General features: G+C 37.7%; 1 protein-coding gene across 1 annotated transcript in view; it reads right to left on the reverse strand.

The window, feature by feature from the left end:
- LOC131236363 (phenylacetaldehyde reductase-like) overlaps nt 1-17,308 on the reverse strand; it is a 30,328-nt gene that overhangs the window by 7,475 nt on the left and 5,545 nt on the right. The window contains exons 3-6 of the mRNA XM_058233489.1: nt 7,423-7,595; nt 7,153-7,338; nt 2,524-2,686; nt 303-489 (exon numbers count right to left, since the gene is read on the reverse strand). Coding sequence (XP_058089472.1) covers nt 303-489; nt 2,524-2,686; nt 7,153-7,338; nt 7,423-7,595 — 709 coding nt within the window. The remainder of the gene's footprint in view (nt 1-302; nt 490-2,523; nt 2,687-7,152; nt 7,339-7,422; nt 7,596-17,308) is intronic.

The raw sequence follows: 17,308 nt of genomic DNA on the forward strand, positions 1-17,308 counted from the left end.
TGTGAATGAATGGAGTATGTATGCAGTAGGATGGATCAGACTGTCAGTGTTGCTCACTGGAGTTCTCTTTTCATCAATGGTGGGGCGTGTTGGATGAATGGTATGGATTGCTAAAACATATGCCCCACTTTATAGAATGCTGGCCCAAATCACAACACCGTATTCGATGATACTTCAATTTTTGCTCAGATATCTTGAAATTTCAATAAATTCGCAATGGTCCAATGTCTGAACCCTTAGTTATAAGGTTTTGTTACACCTCAGCCATCAAGACTAAGAAAAGGAAGAGTCAGATTCTTTACCTTGGCACGTTGTATTCTGGATAAAGTTCTTTCACTTTTGCTGCAAAATCGCTGAAATGTGTTAATGCCTCAGCACAGAGATGCCTTCCTGATGCAGATGGATTCTCATACGCCAGTATATGGGCTAATGCAACGTCTTTAACATGAACAGCTCCCAGATAGAAATTCTCAAATGTATCAGTGCATCCTGTCACAATGTGAGTGTTCTGTATCAAGCCTCAGTGATGAAGTACTAACTGTAGCATACTTCTAAAAATTTAATCATTTCCAGTAGATAAACCATAATCCAAAATGTCAACTCATCCAATCCATGTCTCTCTCTTACATTTCAATTAGTTATGAAGCCCTTTATCTCCATACATATGGCACATATCTACAAAATCTGGACCATTCACACAGTGGATGTGGCTTACCTGAAAAGTCACACCTGCAGAATCCGCACTGAGCTGACTAGGGGTCTGGGGGTATGCACCCGGTCCAAAGGGAAATTTCATAATTTCACAAGGAGTTTTATGCAAACTCTAGTTCGTTTGGGTAATATATATTCTGTTGTGATAGAAAGAGAGCCATCAATGTATTGAGAGTTGCTTTGTCTTTTGCCTTTGAGCATAATGGATTAACGTGAATCCTTGAACATACTGAAAGAGAACTACGTAAATCACTTTGTGGTTTGCAGCTTTTTCTCTGTTTTTATTTTATATATTTTATATATTTTAATATTGTTGTGCCCGTCGTTGAGAAGGGATCTTTCTCCCAACACAGATAATCCTATCTACCCAATGGAGGAGATTTGAGGATAACAAGTGGATGCTAGAAAGAAGTCTAACTCCAATGGAGCAAATGGTAAATATTAAAAAATGCAATAAGGTTGACTAACAGCTTGCATGGAATACACATACACTTAGAATTACTTAGAGATTGCATACGTGGCATACAAGTAGTTTAACTAAATCATGCAAATCATGCTACAAAGTGTAGATGTATCATGAAAGAAAATTAAACATCTTTGGTTACTGACCATCGGATTGGTGGACATTTATTGGACAGTTAGAAATGAAAAACATCAAACAGTCCTATTTTCACAAACAAGCGTCCATGAAACAGAGGTTAGGATTGTTCAACCAATCTGATCCTGGGAATTTGGCTTGGCAGCAGTGGAATGCACAATCTAGTCGGTTTTATTTGCATTAATATATGCCACTGGAACAATTTCAGAGTGCCTGCATATCGAGCATTACATACAACCGAGTATCATTTAACTCACAAAATTAATATTTGTTTATGTTGGGAGTTAAAGAAATACATTACATTATAAAAAGAACTATTAAAAGAAGCACTCTATGTTGGAAGTTAAAACGATAATACATGATACATTTCATTCTAAACTGAAACAATGGAAAAAAAACAAAACAAAAAGACATTGTTGTGAATCGCCCGGTTTTGTTTTGTTTTTCTTCTTTTTGCTAGGTAAAATAATTTTATTGAAGAAGAAAAAAGATACAAATACAAGATACGGAGCTAGAAGCTACAACATAAAGGACTAAAAGCATAGCCAATATAGCATTTACAATCCAAGGGCTAGCCCAGCTGACTCAAGAGACTGATTAATTAATACAACCCAAAGGCTAGCCCATGAAACCCATAGACTAACCAATAAAGCTCAACGAGGATCGAGCCTGTAAAGCCCCCATAACACAACCAGGGCATGGAAGCATCTGATTTTGATTGTATCCCATGGCCGTGTCACAAATGCCGCTGTGTCGATGGATACGATACAAGGGGAAACGCCATCTTTTATTATTATTATTATTAGTTTTTATCCTTTCTTTTTTTAACCATAAATGTAGTTCAAACCCAAGTCAGGTTCACCTTCATTTTAGCCATCTGGTTTATAGGATTGTAGCTGTCTGATTTATGGTCATTGTGTTCACACTCATAGCCTCAAGCTCATGGTGCGAATGCGTATTCAGGTACAAAGGCTATTGAAATCAATGAAATTTTTTAGGAACAAACATGACCCATCATGCATCACTGTCCATTGTTCTTGCGCAGCATGTGTATTTGTAGGAGGCATATCATTATTCAATGAAAAAAATTGTAGCAGTAAATGGCATGATTTGTTGAAGTGAGTGTATGCATTTACACAGTTCAATGCATAACAAAGCACTCTGCTCCATTCTTAGAAGGACAATATAAGAGTGGTAGAAGTATATGATGGTACCTTGAAGAAGGCGAATGACAACAGCTGTGCTCGAATTGATAGCTGGAGGAAGGATCGGACCCAGGACTGTGCCAGGATTAATCGCAACCACATCGAGTCCTTTCTCCTTCGAAAATTCCCATGCTGCCTTTTCTGCCAATGTCTTCGAAAGCGGATACCATAGCTAGCCCACCAATGAAAAAAAAAAATACAAACATCACAATCAAGAATCCAAATATTTGTGTTAAAGCATCATGGGTTCATAGGTTTTTAGCCCTAGAGCCTTTTTGGGCTTTGTTTTGTTTATTGGATTTAGTTTAGGCCCGAGTTTGGGATCATATGAGTGTGTTTGGTTAGTTGGTCTTTAAGGAGGACAATTTTGCAATTTCAATGTAATGATTCCAACCCTAATAAAATAAGATGAAAAAATGTGAGGCTAGTAGCAAGTGAGCAGCCATACTTCCTTTTCTCTTCATTTCTTCACATTTTCTTCTATTTTCTCATATTTCCCTCTTTTCTTCTTTTTTTTCTTTTTTTTTTTTTTTTCTCTAGTTTCTATTAAAACCATTTTTCTTTCTTTATTTCACATGGTATCAAAGCTCAACTTGGAGTGATTTTAGCCACAAACCTCTCTTTTTCAAATCCCTAATATTTGAATCGAGCTTGGAAGTCCCCAAACCCTAGTGGGCTGATTGGACCTAAGAAAAAGGTGGTTCTCGTTGCGTTTGTGTTGTTTTCTACGGTTTCCATCAAGTAAATGAAATTGCTCGCAAAAAGGAAGCATTGGATTATCGACTTGAAGATGAAATGCTTGCTTATTCTTTTGTTAAGGTGTTTTTCCTTCAATTACTCCTGTGTTGGAAGCACTTTTTGATATTTTAACATATCTGTTAAGCTGTTTAAGATGTGTTGATGTTATTGATGGGTGTTTTAGTTGATGAGGGGCTAAATTTTTTTATGTGATATTGTTACAAGGGATAGTTCTGCTTGGACCTATTTATGGATCAGCACTTGTCATTCTAAATTGAAGTAAATCAGTCACTAACTTGTTAAGGATCCGAAAAATGCTGTTAGTGGTTCTTCATCATTGAGAGAGGTGTCTGGACTTTCGTTTAATGTGTCCATAACTTTCGTGAAACTGAATGTGAAGAATTATTTTCGCTGGGCTAAATCGGTTGAAGTTTTCCTCTTGGCTCAGGAAAAGGATTAATTCTTCATAGAATCTATATGCATTGTCCTAATCTTGGCATTCGATATTTTAACTCAAGACTCAATTAAAGCATCCCACATTTCATTCGTAGTGTTATAGATTTTGTACATGAGGATAAAATCTTTGTGCATAGAGCTACGAATGATATTTCTAATTGTTCTGTTACATTTTTTATTTTTATTTTTTATATTTCTTATATTTTTGTTGTGCAAATTCAGACTACTTATGGCAATATCCTCATTTTCTATATCCGGCTTTCTCCTAATGATTTTCAGTATGTGCAATATATTTTCTTTATTCAATAGGATCTTAATAGATCTGTGCTGGTCATCAAAATTATTATCATCAAATTTATCTCATTTCGAGAGATCTTTCACAACTGTTATGGACATCATTTCTTGTCAGTATTTTAGGTGAGAGAGTCTCATATAAGTCAATTGAAAAACATATATGAGACACTTAATTTTAATAATATTCATAGGTAATCATCATAATGTTTCAAAAGGTCCAAACTGACATCACACAAATCAATTGACACAAGGACAATACAATTAATGTTAGTCTGACTCAAAAGTTCCATTTACTAAATTGAGCGTAGCAGAAACAATCATAGTTAAGAGGACAATAAAGGAATCCCTCTAAATTCAAAATCGGTTATGTAACGGCCGTAACGGTTGTTACGTAATAGTAACGGTCATAACCATTATACGTTACGGGGTCAAAACGGATATAACGGCCATTAAATATTAAAAAATAAATAATTAATTAAAATTTATAAAATAAAATAAAAAATAAAAAAATAAAAAAATAAAAAAAAAAGAAACAGGCCGTAACAGTCCGTAACAATCTAGTGACAGTTTTTTTTTTTTTTTTTTCAAAAACTAAAAACCAGCCATGGTTACAACCCGTATCATAACAGTAACAGTGGTGGCTGGTATGACCACCACTACCATTTTGGAACACCTTGATGGAAATAATTAGGTGACAACACAATAAATGTGGCACACATAACAAATCCGAACAGCTTTGCAATATACTAATGAAACACTTATACAGGCTCATATGTTGCAACCACACTCATATGGCACACAATCTATGAGCATAGTATTTGTTGTATATTACCAAGGCCACCTCACTCTCTTCATGCACCCTCGCTTTTCTTTCCGCGTGTAGGGTAGGTGGCTCACTACCAACATTAACCTGTATATTAAGTGAGACCATAGTTGTCCGTTGATTACGATGGTGTGACCCACCTGATTGGTGCACTGGCCTGATTTTTGTGCCATGTGATCTCATGGTGGGGCATACCATTTTCATGGTCAATGATCAATTATCTTATTAAATTATTGCTATTGTTAGTATATTATATTTATTTGTAGAGGGCTGAATTTGGGTTGTGTCTTAGTTCAGGCCCGACTCAAATAGCCTAGGGGCTATGTTGGGCTGCGCTTGGATCCTCGTTGCAAGTGTAAAAGACACGGTTGCAGACTCGGAGCAATGTGATGCAACTCGTCAGAGGTGACTGGGACTTGGCCCGAGTCGGGTGAGTCGGGGGACTCAGGCCCGAACTAGTCGATTCAGGCCTAAAACTTTACAAGTAATGTGATACGCTGGCAGAGTGTGATGGTTGATCCGCAGGCATTATTTCTGCACATGGCATGCACTTACTCAATTCGGACCCGATTGCCTACTGAGTAAACTCTGTGAGACCTATCATGTATTTATCCCATCCACGCTGTTCATTAATTTTTTCAGATCAATTTAAAGCATGGGTCCAAAATTAATCTAAAGCTCAAGTGGACAACACCAAGGAAATTGAACGACTGCCACTGAAAACTTCTTATGGGCCACAGAAGTTTTGGATCAAGCTGATATTTGTGTTATCCCTTCATCCATATACCTGTGACAAATAATCAGGCAAAATGGAGGTATCTTTCACTCGGTCTACCACTAACAACACCACCTCCACTATTAGCCACGCTAGGGAATCGATACTAAAATCTTAGTATTGAAACGAGGTATCTTCACTGAGTCTACCACTTGAGCTATGGATGATAGTGTTATATCGGTATGATCTTATGAACAGGTTTAGATGAAAAGTAAACATCACAGTAGGTTCCAGTAAGGATTCAACGGTGAAAATCATTATTCTTAGTATTTCATGTGGTATGATCCACTTGGATATTTTTAAATTTTGGGCTCAGCCCTTTAAATAAGCTGAAAAATGAATAAACAGAGTGGATAAACAACATACACCCAAAGTGAGCCCAAGTGAGTTTACTTGATACGAGAAGATCATTATAATTCAAAATTGATATAGATTGAATAATCCTACCCCGTTATTAACGTGTCGATTCTTTGCGGTTGAATATTTTCATCGTGACCGTTTACAGGATGTCCGCTTATCAAGCATCACATCATGCCAGTCAAGTCAGGCCTCACACGATACAGTGCGGCCATGACAGTAGGCCCACCTTGATGTGCCGTTCATCCGTTTTTCCAGCTCATTATAGGGCATGAGCCGAAACATGAAGCAGATCCAAATCTTAGGTGTACCATACTACAGGAAACAGTTGTGAGTGACCATTAAAAACTTCTTGCGGTTCATGTAGGCCTCAAGTTTTGGATCAAACTGATATTTATTTCTTTCCATCATCTACGTCCATGTCACTTTATCAACAGGTTGGATGGTAAATAAAGTTATGGTGGACCATGGGAAGTTTTTAATGGTAGGCGTTCAATCATGAGTCACCTATTGTATGGTCCACCCGAGATTTGGATCTCCTTCGTTTTTGTAATTATACCCTAAAATGAGCTGAAAAAACGGATGGACGGAGTGGATATACAAAACATACATCAAGGTAGGGTCCACAGCGGCACCGCACCTAATCCGCTCCTGCACATGCCCCTACAAAGTAAATCTCAAATACTCTCCCGTGCATAAGGACGCGGATTGGGTTCTTTCCCGAGGGGCCAGCATGATGTATGTATTTTATCCACACCGTACATCCATTTTTTTCACGTCATTTTAGTTTATAAGCCCAAAAATGACTTAGATCCAAGGTACAAGTGGACCACACCATATAGTAAATAGTGTTTGTAACAACGCCTACCATTGAAATTTCCTAGGACTCACAATCGTGTTTATTTACCATCCAACTTATTCATAAGGTCATTATAGAACTAGATGAAGTAAAAATACAAATATCAGCTTGATCCAAAACTTCTGTGGACCCTAGAATTTTTCAACGGTAAGGAATTTAATATCGATTCTGTGGCCCAATTTACCTATGTATCCGCGTCAATTTTTGGTTTCTAAATTAAAATGACGTGGAAAAATGGATGGACAGTGTGGATGAAATCTATACATCACGTGACCCTAATCCGCGACCCGTTGACAAGTCCTTAGCTGGACTCCTCTCACTCACGCACTGGCTTACCTCATTCTTCCTGCAGTACTCTTCGTCGGTCCAACAATCCTCGTTCTTGATTACATCAGCAGGCCATCCAGGGCTGGGTATGATGGCCGCGCTAGATGACGTCACCACGACTCGATTGACACCGCACGCTTTCGCTGCTTCCAGAACGTTAAGCGTCCCTTGGACGGCTGGTTTCAGGAGCTCTCTCTGTATACAACATCCAAAGATTAGAAAAAAAAAAAGGATCTGGATTAATTAATTATAGCCGTTGATTTGAGATGGGGAAGTGACTTCGGGATCTTGGACGCGATCGATGATGTTGGGGCATGCCAGGTGGAAGACGCCGACGGTTCCTTTGATGGGAGGGCGAAGGGAGTTGTAATCGAGTAGGTCCATCTCGAACAGCTGGAGCCGCGATTCCGCGCCTTCCAGCGCTTGTAGATGCTTCGTCTCTTTCTCATCGTCTGAAAAACCAGAAAACAAGAAGTAAAGAAAAATGAAATATGTACAAGTCTAACCGCGAACTTTCTGTCGGGTTGAGTTGGGCCGGGTCCACTTGAGCGTTGGATATACCTCATTTTTGGTTCGACAAAATTGATGGACGGCGTGGATAAACAGATACATCACGGTGGGATCCACAGGAGCCCGTGTTATTGTTCAATCCACTTCCCGATGAAACCATCTCAAAACTAGTTTTTACGACTTAATGCCTCACTTTTAAGCCACCCGCCTTTCTCCGCGCCTCGAACTTCATCAAACTATGATCCTTCTTTGTTGGTAAAATTTTACCCAATTAAAATGATCCACTTTTATCAAAATGCAATTTTTGAAAGTTATTATTCTCTTCATATAGTTTAACCCTAATAGTAAAACTTTCATTTTCTAATTTATTCTTTCTTCTTTATGATTGTCCACCCTAACAGAAAAACTCCAATTTTCTAATTTTTTCTCTCATCTTTATGATTGTCCACCCTAGCAGTAAAACTCTCATTTTTTAATTTCTTCTCGCCGCTTTGTGACTATCTACTCTAATAGTAAAACTCTCATTTTCTTTATATTTCTTCTTTCATTCGACAATACACTTGCCACATACGTTATTTTTGAGTTTTGTCAACCCAATATAGGATAAAAATGGTGCCCCATCAAAAAAGCTACGAATGACAGGTATATTTCAATATCTTGACTTCATTATGTGAACCTCACCGTATTTTATATGATATATCTGTACCATCCACAGTCCATCTATTTTATTTATACATTTTATAGCATGAGTTGAAACATGATGCAAATTCAATGCTCAAATGGCCCATATTGAGACTTTTTTTTAATCAAAGAACGAATATTGAAGTAAAATTGAACGAAGATCAAAATGAAATTGAACGAAGATCGAGTGAAATAGACCGAGTACTGACTGAAATCGACAATGAACTGAGTTAAATTGACCACGAACTAAGTTAAATTGATCGCGGCCTAAGTAAAATTGACCGAGGACTGCTTGAAATTGACATCTTGACAGATAATTGTGTGAAATTGATCGAGAGCTAAGTCAAATTGACTGATAACTGCATGAAATTGACATCGTGTTGATCGAGAACTTACAAAAATTAACTGACAACTTCATAAGCGAGTTCTCGATCAATTTTAGTCACTTACTAGTCAATTTCACTCATTTTGCAGTCAATTTAACTCAGTTCATGGTCAATTTCAGTCAGTTCTTGGTCAATTTCACCAACTTAAGCAAGTTCTTCGTCAATTTCACTTAGTTATTGTTGATGGTCAAATATTGTATATTAGACTCCAATTATTACCTGATTTTACAAGTATGATACCATTTAACCCCATATTTTAATTGTGTTAATGTTGCAAGGTGTATTTAGGAACTTGGATTGGAAAAGGGTCCTAAAAGCATGGAATTAACGTTCCAAAGTCACTAAGACAAGGGATGGACCCCAGGGGACCGAGATCGAAGAATTTACATGCCACAGATCTGAGAAAATCACGTCACTCACGTTAAACGGGCCTGAAAACTGTTTAGAATGCAAGATCATAAGGTTCCCATCATCCATTTGGCTCAAGACTTCATATATGGCTTAAGGACTATAAATTAACCATGCACGTCAAATTTCAGCAATTAGATCCTTGTGGAAGTGTCCCAACGGACATATCATCCCCTAAAATCCTGATTTGGGGCCCACTTGATATCTAGATATGCCTCAAAGTTGGTCTCAACCCTTTAAATTCGATGGAAAAGTGGATAGACGGAGCAAATGTCTCATGAACATCTCCGTGGGACCCACATGTACAGTGCGTGTGCAAGGTGCACAAGTGCACCGGACGTGCACCGAAACTCCAAAAGTCAGTGTGCTGGCCAACTCTTCTTCTCAAAAACGCAAAAACGTCCAGCGACAGACGCTGGCTCTCCATTTTTGCGTAGTGGGCCACCATCATCACCCTTCAAGACAATCTGAACCGTTTAACGTGTCCAGAGGGTGTCCACGCCCCTATCCATGTTGACTTTTTTCTCCCATGCACCTAATCACACGATTTCCACCGTCAAATGCAGGATGAACGGCAGCTTAAGTTGATTCAGTGGACCACGCAAAAACCTGCCAAAACCTACCAAAACCACCCCTTCTTGACTGGTTTATCGTCAGGAATCCAATGGACGTGGTGAATTCTTCCAAAAACATCACTGTGGAGCCCACCGAGCATTACAACGCAAGATTCTTCCTTTTAAGCACGCGCGGACGCTGATGCCCACGGTGGGCCATTCTGAGACCTTGAAGGTGGTCGGATCGATGATCTGAGCCGTCCACAGGATTCAGAGGGTGGTATTGACCCTAACCATGAAGCCCAAAAGAGGTTTTGGGACAATCAGCGCCCCGAACATCTTTCCAAATGCAAGCTGGTTTGCGTCATTACTTGTTGTGCACGTAGCTTCTTCTGCGTAAACCTCCCACCAACTCCAAGCTCTCCACCACCTTTGTTGTTGGAATTTACATTTGGAAACACCAAAAATATCAAAAATAAATTAAAAAATAAAATATTTCACTAGGCTGAATCAAGTACAAAATACGCTATCCTTAAAGTGTGATTCGCCCCCTTATCAACTGCTAATGGGTTACAGGTGAATTGCTTCCAGGATAAGACAAGCCTTATCAGGATCCAGCATACAGCAATTACGATAGGTCCACTATGGAACAGTTTTAACGCAGCAGATCTCTTCTGGCAGACTTAGACGGTAGAGATGATCAAAGTATTCTATGATGGAGATATGGATCGTATTTGATTTGATGGGAGAAATGGTGTGTTGAGATGATGAAATCGGACTGGAATGATCCAGTTTATTTAGGAATCAGGTATAACACCATTGCTGTGTGGTATTCAATGGTTTAGAACGTTTGAAAACATTTATGGCCATTATCAATTAATCCCAAACATTTCTGGTCATTAGATCAAAAGATCTTACCGTTGGATCATCCTGGCCTGTTCGTTTTCGGACTGTTGTCACTTTTAAGGTAGCTATCCATTTTTAAAAATGCCTAGACGTTTTGGATTTAAGATCCGACCATTCTTAGTCACCTATAAAACCCAGGCTCATTTCGAATTTTCAGATCCACACCGTCCTAAGGCTCTTAGCAGACCCATCGCACCGTCTCGCGCCGGTCCGCATTAGGTCGCGAGGGAGTGACCACTCTTCGACACGATGTGCACGTACGAAGTGCAAAGTGCGCCATCTAGTGCCACTACAGCCACATTGCTTCACTGCCCACGGCCTCGCCTGAGCCCGAGCGCTAGCGCGTGCGTGCGTGCATGTGTTCCAGTGCGTACAACCCGAGTATCACCTCCTTCAAAAACTCCAAGTAAGAATACTCTTCACAACATCTTATATAAACTACAAAATCATTCTTTGCATTTTTGATATGGGACAAAGCACACACACCGCACTTTTTAATTCAAAATTTTTAAAATGCATTTTGGCGAGAAATTCCTGAAATTTTGAAATTTAAAAATTTTTCTTTTTATTTTGAAAAATCACTGATTTTCAACAATCCTCCATTAGTTTTTTTTTTTTTTTTTTAAAAAAAAAAAAAAAAAAAAAACTCTGCCAGAATAATAACAGTTATTATGCATAAAGAAATATATCTTACGATTTGAATCTTTCCTTAGTGTAAGTATTTTAAAGTTATCTCAAAATTACTGGTTGCCGTAGCATTGAACTAGTTATTTCTATATGATATAACTGAAAATATCACACATATAATAACTCTTACGTTACGTGTTCCTTTGTAATCTCCCTTAGCACTTTTAATGGCCTTATGCTTATCCTGTTTCATGAACGATCCTGAGATAACTCTAACTCTCATGAGAAGCGGCACCACTTCTACGTTCATATAGGTGAAATCTTTCCAATATTTCCGTTTAAAACACTTGTCCTGTTTGACTAAACTTCATTAAGAGTTTAATACTCATCATTCTTTTATAACGGCCAGCACTATCATCCTGGATAAAGTTATTAATTTATTTATTGCTGAAACTTTTCACTTATCAGTGAATTGTTGTTACCCATTAAACTCAATATTTAGAGATTTTCTAATTTAGGGTTGTGTTTCTTTCACTGGTGAAACTTTGAGTAAAGAGTTTTAACCCCATCCCTCTAGATGTTGTCCTTACTACCTCTCTCATTAGAGGTTTAGTAAAAGGATCAGCTAAGTTATTACTTGACTTTATATATGAGATCGCAATTATTCCATCTTGAATCAATTGCCTTACATAGTCATGTCGCAAACTTATGTGTCTGGACTTCCCATTATAGGTACCGTTATAGGATCTCGCTAGAGTGGCTTCACTATCACAATGAAGTGAAACAGCCGGTATAGGCTTCGCATAGAATGATATTTCTAATAGAAGATCTCTTAACCACTCAGCCTCTTTGCCTGTAGCAGCCAAAGCTATGAACTCAGATTCCATAGTTGAGTGCGTTATGAAAGTTTGTTTCTTAGATCCCCAAGATACAGCTGCACCTCCTAAGGTGAATATCCACCCTGTAGTGGACTTATTGTCCCATGTACTCGATATCCAACTTGCATCAGTATATCCTTCCAATACTGCTGAAAATTTCGAGTGAAATAGCCCTAGTTCTTTGGTTTCTCTAAAATAACGTAGAACTCTACTTACTACTTTCCAGTGTTCAACACTTGGATTACTCGTAAACCTGCTTAGTTTACTCACAGTATATGCTATATCCGATCTTATGCATTACATTGCATACATAAGACTGCTTATAATACTAACATACTCTAGTTATGCAACTGCTCTTCTACTATTTTCTTTTAACTTGATACTTGGATCAAACGAGATCTTTGCCTCTTTAATTTTCAAGTGATTAAACTTGTTTATTATTTTCTCAATATAATGAGACTAGCATAATGCAAAACTCCCACCATATTTTTAACTTTGATACCTAATATGGTATCCACTTGTCCAAGATTCTTCATTTTGAAAACTAAAAAGAGACTTTTTGTTTCAGTTACACATTCCATTTTATTAGTGATTATTAACATATCATCTACATACAAGCATATGATTACAATATAATCATTATACACTCTTGAATATTTGCATTTATCAGCAATATTATGTTCAAAACCATAAGACAACTTTAAAATCAAATTTATCATGCCACTATTTTGGTGCTTGTTTTAATCTATACAAAGACTTAATAAGTTTACATACTTTTCTATAATTTTTTGGTAGAACAAACTCTTCTAGTTGCTCCATATAAACCTCCTCATCGAGATCACCATTCAGGAATATTGTCTTCACGTCCATTTGATGGATATGAAGATGATGTATGGATGCTAGAGCGAATAAGATCCTAATCGATGTTATTCGAGCTACTGGTAAATAAGTGTCAAAATAATCGATTCCTTCTTTCTATCGGAAACCTTTAGCAACTAACCTTACCTTAAAAGTTTGAATTGTACCATCTGTGTGATATTTTTTCTTAAATACCCACTTACAACCTATTAGTTTAGAACCTGGAGGTAGATCTACCAATTCTCATGTTTGGTTACATATTATGGAATCCATTTCATCATTAATGGCCTCTTTCTAAAAAGCGGAGTCTCTTGAAGTCATAGCTTCACTAAAGGTTTTAGATTCATCTTCTATAGTTAAACCTATAGGTATTTTTTTAATCACCTTCCCTCTATCACCCTCAACTAGATGAAAAGAGAGTCACTGAGAGTCTATTTGATCAGGGTCAAGACTCTTTTCTACTCTTGCTCTTTAACTCCTGCGAGGTTCACTAGGAGTTTTCTCTTCTATTTGTATTTCTTTTATAGTTTCATTAAGAGATTGAATCTCAACATTTTTTTTTCTCCGTGAATACAGAATTCTCAAAGAATTCTATATCTCTAGACTTTATGATTACATTGGATCTAAATCTAGAAGCTTATAGGCCTTACTGTGTTATGCATATCCTATAAGAACGCACTTGATAGCTCTTGGTCCCAACTTAGTTCTTTTAGGTTCATGAGTTCTGCAGTATGCAAGACAACCCCACACTCTAAGATAACCTATGTTTGGTTTTCTTCCTTTCCATATTTCGTATGGAGAGGTCTTGGTTTTCTTAAATGGAATTCGGTTTAAAATATGACATGCAGCTAACAGTACTTCTTCCCATAGGTTTAATGGCAACCGTGCTTGTATTAGTATTGAGTTGACCATTTTTACTAATGTCCTATTTTTTCTCTCTGCTACACCATTTTGTTGTGGTGTATAAGGTGCTGTGCACTGATATATTATGTCGTATTCTTCACAATAATTAGAAAAGTCATTAGAAAAATATTCTCCTCCTCGGTCACTACGAATGATTCTAATATCTTTGTCTAATTGATTTTCTACTTCAGATTTGTAAATCTTAAATGCATTAAATGCTTCATCTTTCAATTTTAATAGATATACATATACGTATCTTGAACAATCATCTATAAATGTTATAAAGTACCTTTTACCTCCACGGATAAGAATGTCATTTAGTTCATATATGTCAGCATGCATTAGGTTTAATATTTGAGATGATCTCTCAACGCTAGGGAATGGTTTCTTGATTATTTTAGACCGTATGCATACTTCACATTTATCTTTATCACTATCATTGTATGATATTAAGTCATTCTTAGCTATGAGTTTTATGGTATTATAGCCAATATGGGCTAATCTTCCATACCATAGCGTTACAAACCCAATCATGTAAGCAGAAGAATTTTTTTCATTCAAAGAAAGTTTGATAATCTCATTACAAGCATAACCCTTACCCATAAAGTTCTCATTCTTAGACAAGATCAACTTGCCTGATTTAAACACAACCCTAATCCCAGGTTTGCTTAAGAGATCCCCTGAGACAAGATTCCTCCTTATATCTGGGTCATGTAGTACGCTGGTCAAAATTACCTTCTTCCAGAGGTAAAGAGTAATTTCACGGTTCCTTTACCTGCAACTTTCGATTGTCCTTCATTTTCCATTTGAACCTCTTGAGCTTTGGTCTCGTCTTCATAGGTTTTGAAGGCAGATTGATCGTTGCATACATGGACTGTGGCACTTGTATCATACCACCAACCAGGAATTTTCTCTTAAACTAGGTTCACTTCTATGACCATGGCTACGATTTCATCATCTACTGCATTAGCCTCTTTCTTATGCTTTTTTCGGTCCCTACAGACTCGGGCGAAATGCCCGGTCTTGCCGCAGACATAGCAAGCTCCCTTAGGTTTGTCATTTTTCTTCTTTTCGGTTTTCTTGAATTTCCCTTGATCTTTGTTACGTTCAAGGGAATCAGCTTTCTCATAGGTATTATTTTGGGATGGCCTTTCTACTACGTTCACCTTGGATGAGGATGCACCATTAACGTCATCCTTTTTGTTTCGGTTAAGGGATTCTTCTTCAATACGAAGATGCGTTTAGATTTGTTCCAGGGTGAATTCTTTAAATTTATACAGTAGTTTCTTCCTGTAGTCTTTCCAGCTCGGAGGCAACTTTGCGATTATAGCTCTGACTTGAAAAGATTCGGGAAGATCAATTTTTATGACTTTTATTTTATTTACAATAAGCTGCAGTTCTTGGATTTGGGCAAGCAGTAGTAGATTGTCTACCATCGTGAAGTCGAAATACCTTGCAATTAGAAATTTCTGTGTACCTTCCTCTTCAGCCTTGCATTTGTATTCCAGCGCGCTCCAAATTTCTTTCGCTGATATGGTACCCGTGTATAAATTGTACAACCGATCAGAGAGAGCATTGAGGATGTGGCCACGACATAATAGATCATCTTCTTGTCGCTTGATTCTAGCAACAACTTGTTCTGAAGTGTCAGTGTCCTTTGCTTCAGGCAGAGGCTGGAGAGTCAGACCAAGGATGTAGAAGATCTTTAGAGTGGTTAGCAGGAATTTCAGTTTGTCCTGCCATCTAGTGAAATTTGAATCATCGAATCGGTCCAATCGGATCAGATCTTGGTTCATCAGTTTAACTGATGCAACACTTTCGGTGTCTATAAATCAAGCTTTAAGTTTATTGGGAATTTACATTTGGATACACCGAAAATATCAAAAATAAAAAAAATAATAAAATATTTCACTAGGCTGAATCACGTATAAAATACGTTGTCCTTAAAGCATGATTCGCCCCCTTATCAACTGCTGATGGGTTACAGGCGAATTACTTTCAGGATAAGATAAGCCTTATCAGGATCTAGCGTGCAGCAATTACGATAGGTCCACTCTGGAACAATTTTAATGCAGCAGATCTCTTTAGTAGACTTATACGGTAGAGATGATCAAAGTATTCTATGATGGAGATATGGATTGTATTTGATTTGATGGGAGAGATGGTGTGTTGAGATGATGAAATCGGACTGGAATGGTTTAGTGCAAAGTGCGCCAACTAGCGCTACTACAGCCACACTGCCCACGCCCGTGCCCATGCCCATGCTCGAGCCCGGGTGCGAGCATGCATGCATGTGTTCTAGTGCGACCTCCTCCAAAAACTCTTAGTAAGAATACTCTTCACAACATCTCATATAAACCACAAAACCATTCTTTGCATTTCTGATGTGGGACAAAGCACATACGCCTCACTTTTTAATTCAAAATTTTCAAAATGCATTTTGGCGGGAAATTCCTGAAATTTTGAAAAATTAAAATTTTTCTTTTTATTTTGAAAAATCACTAATTTTCAACATTTGTTGCCTATAAAACAAGAAGAGAGAGAGAGAGAGAGAGAGAGAGAGAGAGAGAGAGTGAGAGAGAGAGAGAGAGAGAGGTATCTTTGGGAACGTGGAGCAGCAGTGGAGGCATCTGGTGCATGTGGAAGAGAAGAGAGAGAGAGAGAGAGAGAGAGAGAGAGAGAGAGAGAGAGAGAGATCAATGGCCGGTTGGGAGTTTGTTTCTCCTCCTTGTTTTTCATTTTTTCTTCCTTAGTATTTTTGTGAGACTTTTAGCCTCACCATGTCTATGATGGGCTAAGCCTCTTAGCTAGGGCTAAGAGGTGAAACTTGTAGTGAGATGAGGAGTTTTCTTTATGCCTTTGGATTCATGTTAAACTGAACTAAATTTGATTTTAGTTTGATTAATAGGAATGCTTTTAGTTTTTAATGGTTTGTTGTGACTGAAATTATAATAGATTTGCAATGGCTTTGAGTATCTCATTTCCCTTATTTTGATTGTGAAGATAGGTAGCTCTGTTGTTCACTATTGCCCCTTGGACATGGTCGGATGATGAAATCCTTCCTGACATTCATACATCTTCCTGATCAGTTGTGGATTAGTTTAATTCTGTTGTTTGCTTTGTCTCATGGGTATGGTTTTGTGATGGAATCAACTCTAATTCTCATACCTTTCATCTCTTTAAAAACTAGATCAAAAGAAGTTCAGATCGAGCTTTAGTGATATATCTTCTAACTGGATGCAGATGGGACTCGAAGTCTAATTGAGTTCATGAATCAAGCGTAGATCTCCCTGATCTCTACAAGTGGATCCTCTGAATTCCTAGTTTCCCACCTTTGATTTTTACAAATTTTAGATTAATATTATCACCATTATTCCCTTCCTTTTACCTGATTTAGATTTCATCTTATCCTAGTTCTAGTTCAAGTTATTTTCAGATTACATATAAGGTACAG

This window comes from Magnolia sinica, unplaced genomic scaffold, assembly GCF_029962835.1.
Source record: "Magnolia sinica isolate HGM2019 unplaced genomic scaffold, MsV1 ctg429, whole genome shotgun sequence".
Taxonomy (NCBI): domain Eukaryota; kingdom Viridiplantae; phylum Streptophyta; class Magnoliopsida; order Magnoliales; family Magnoliaceae; genus Magnolia; species Magnolia sinica.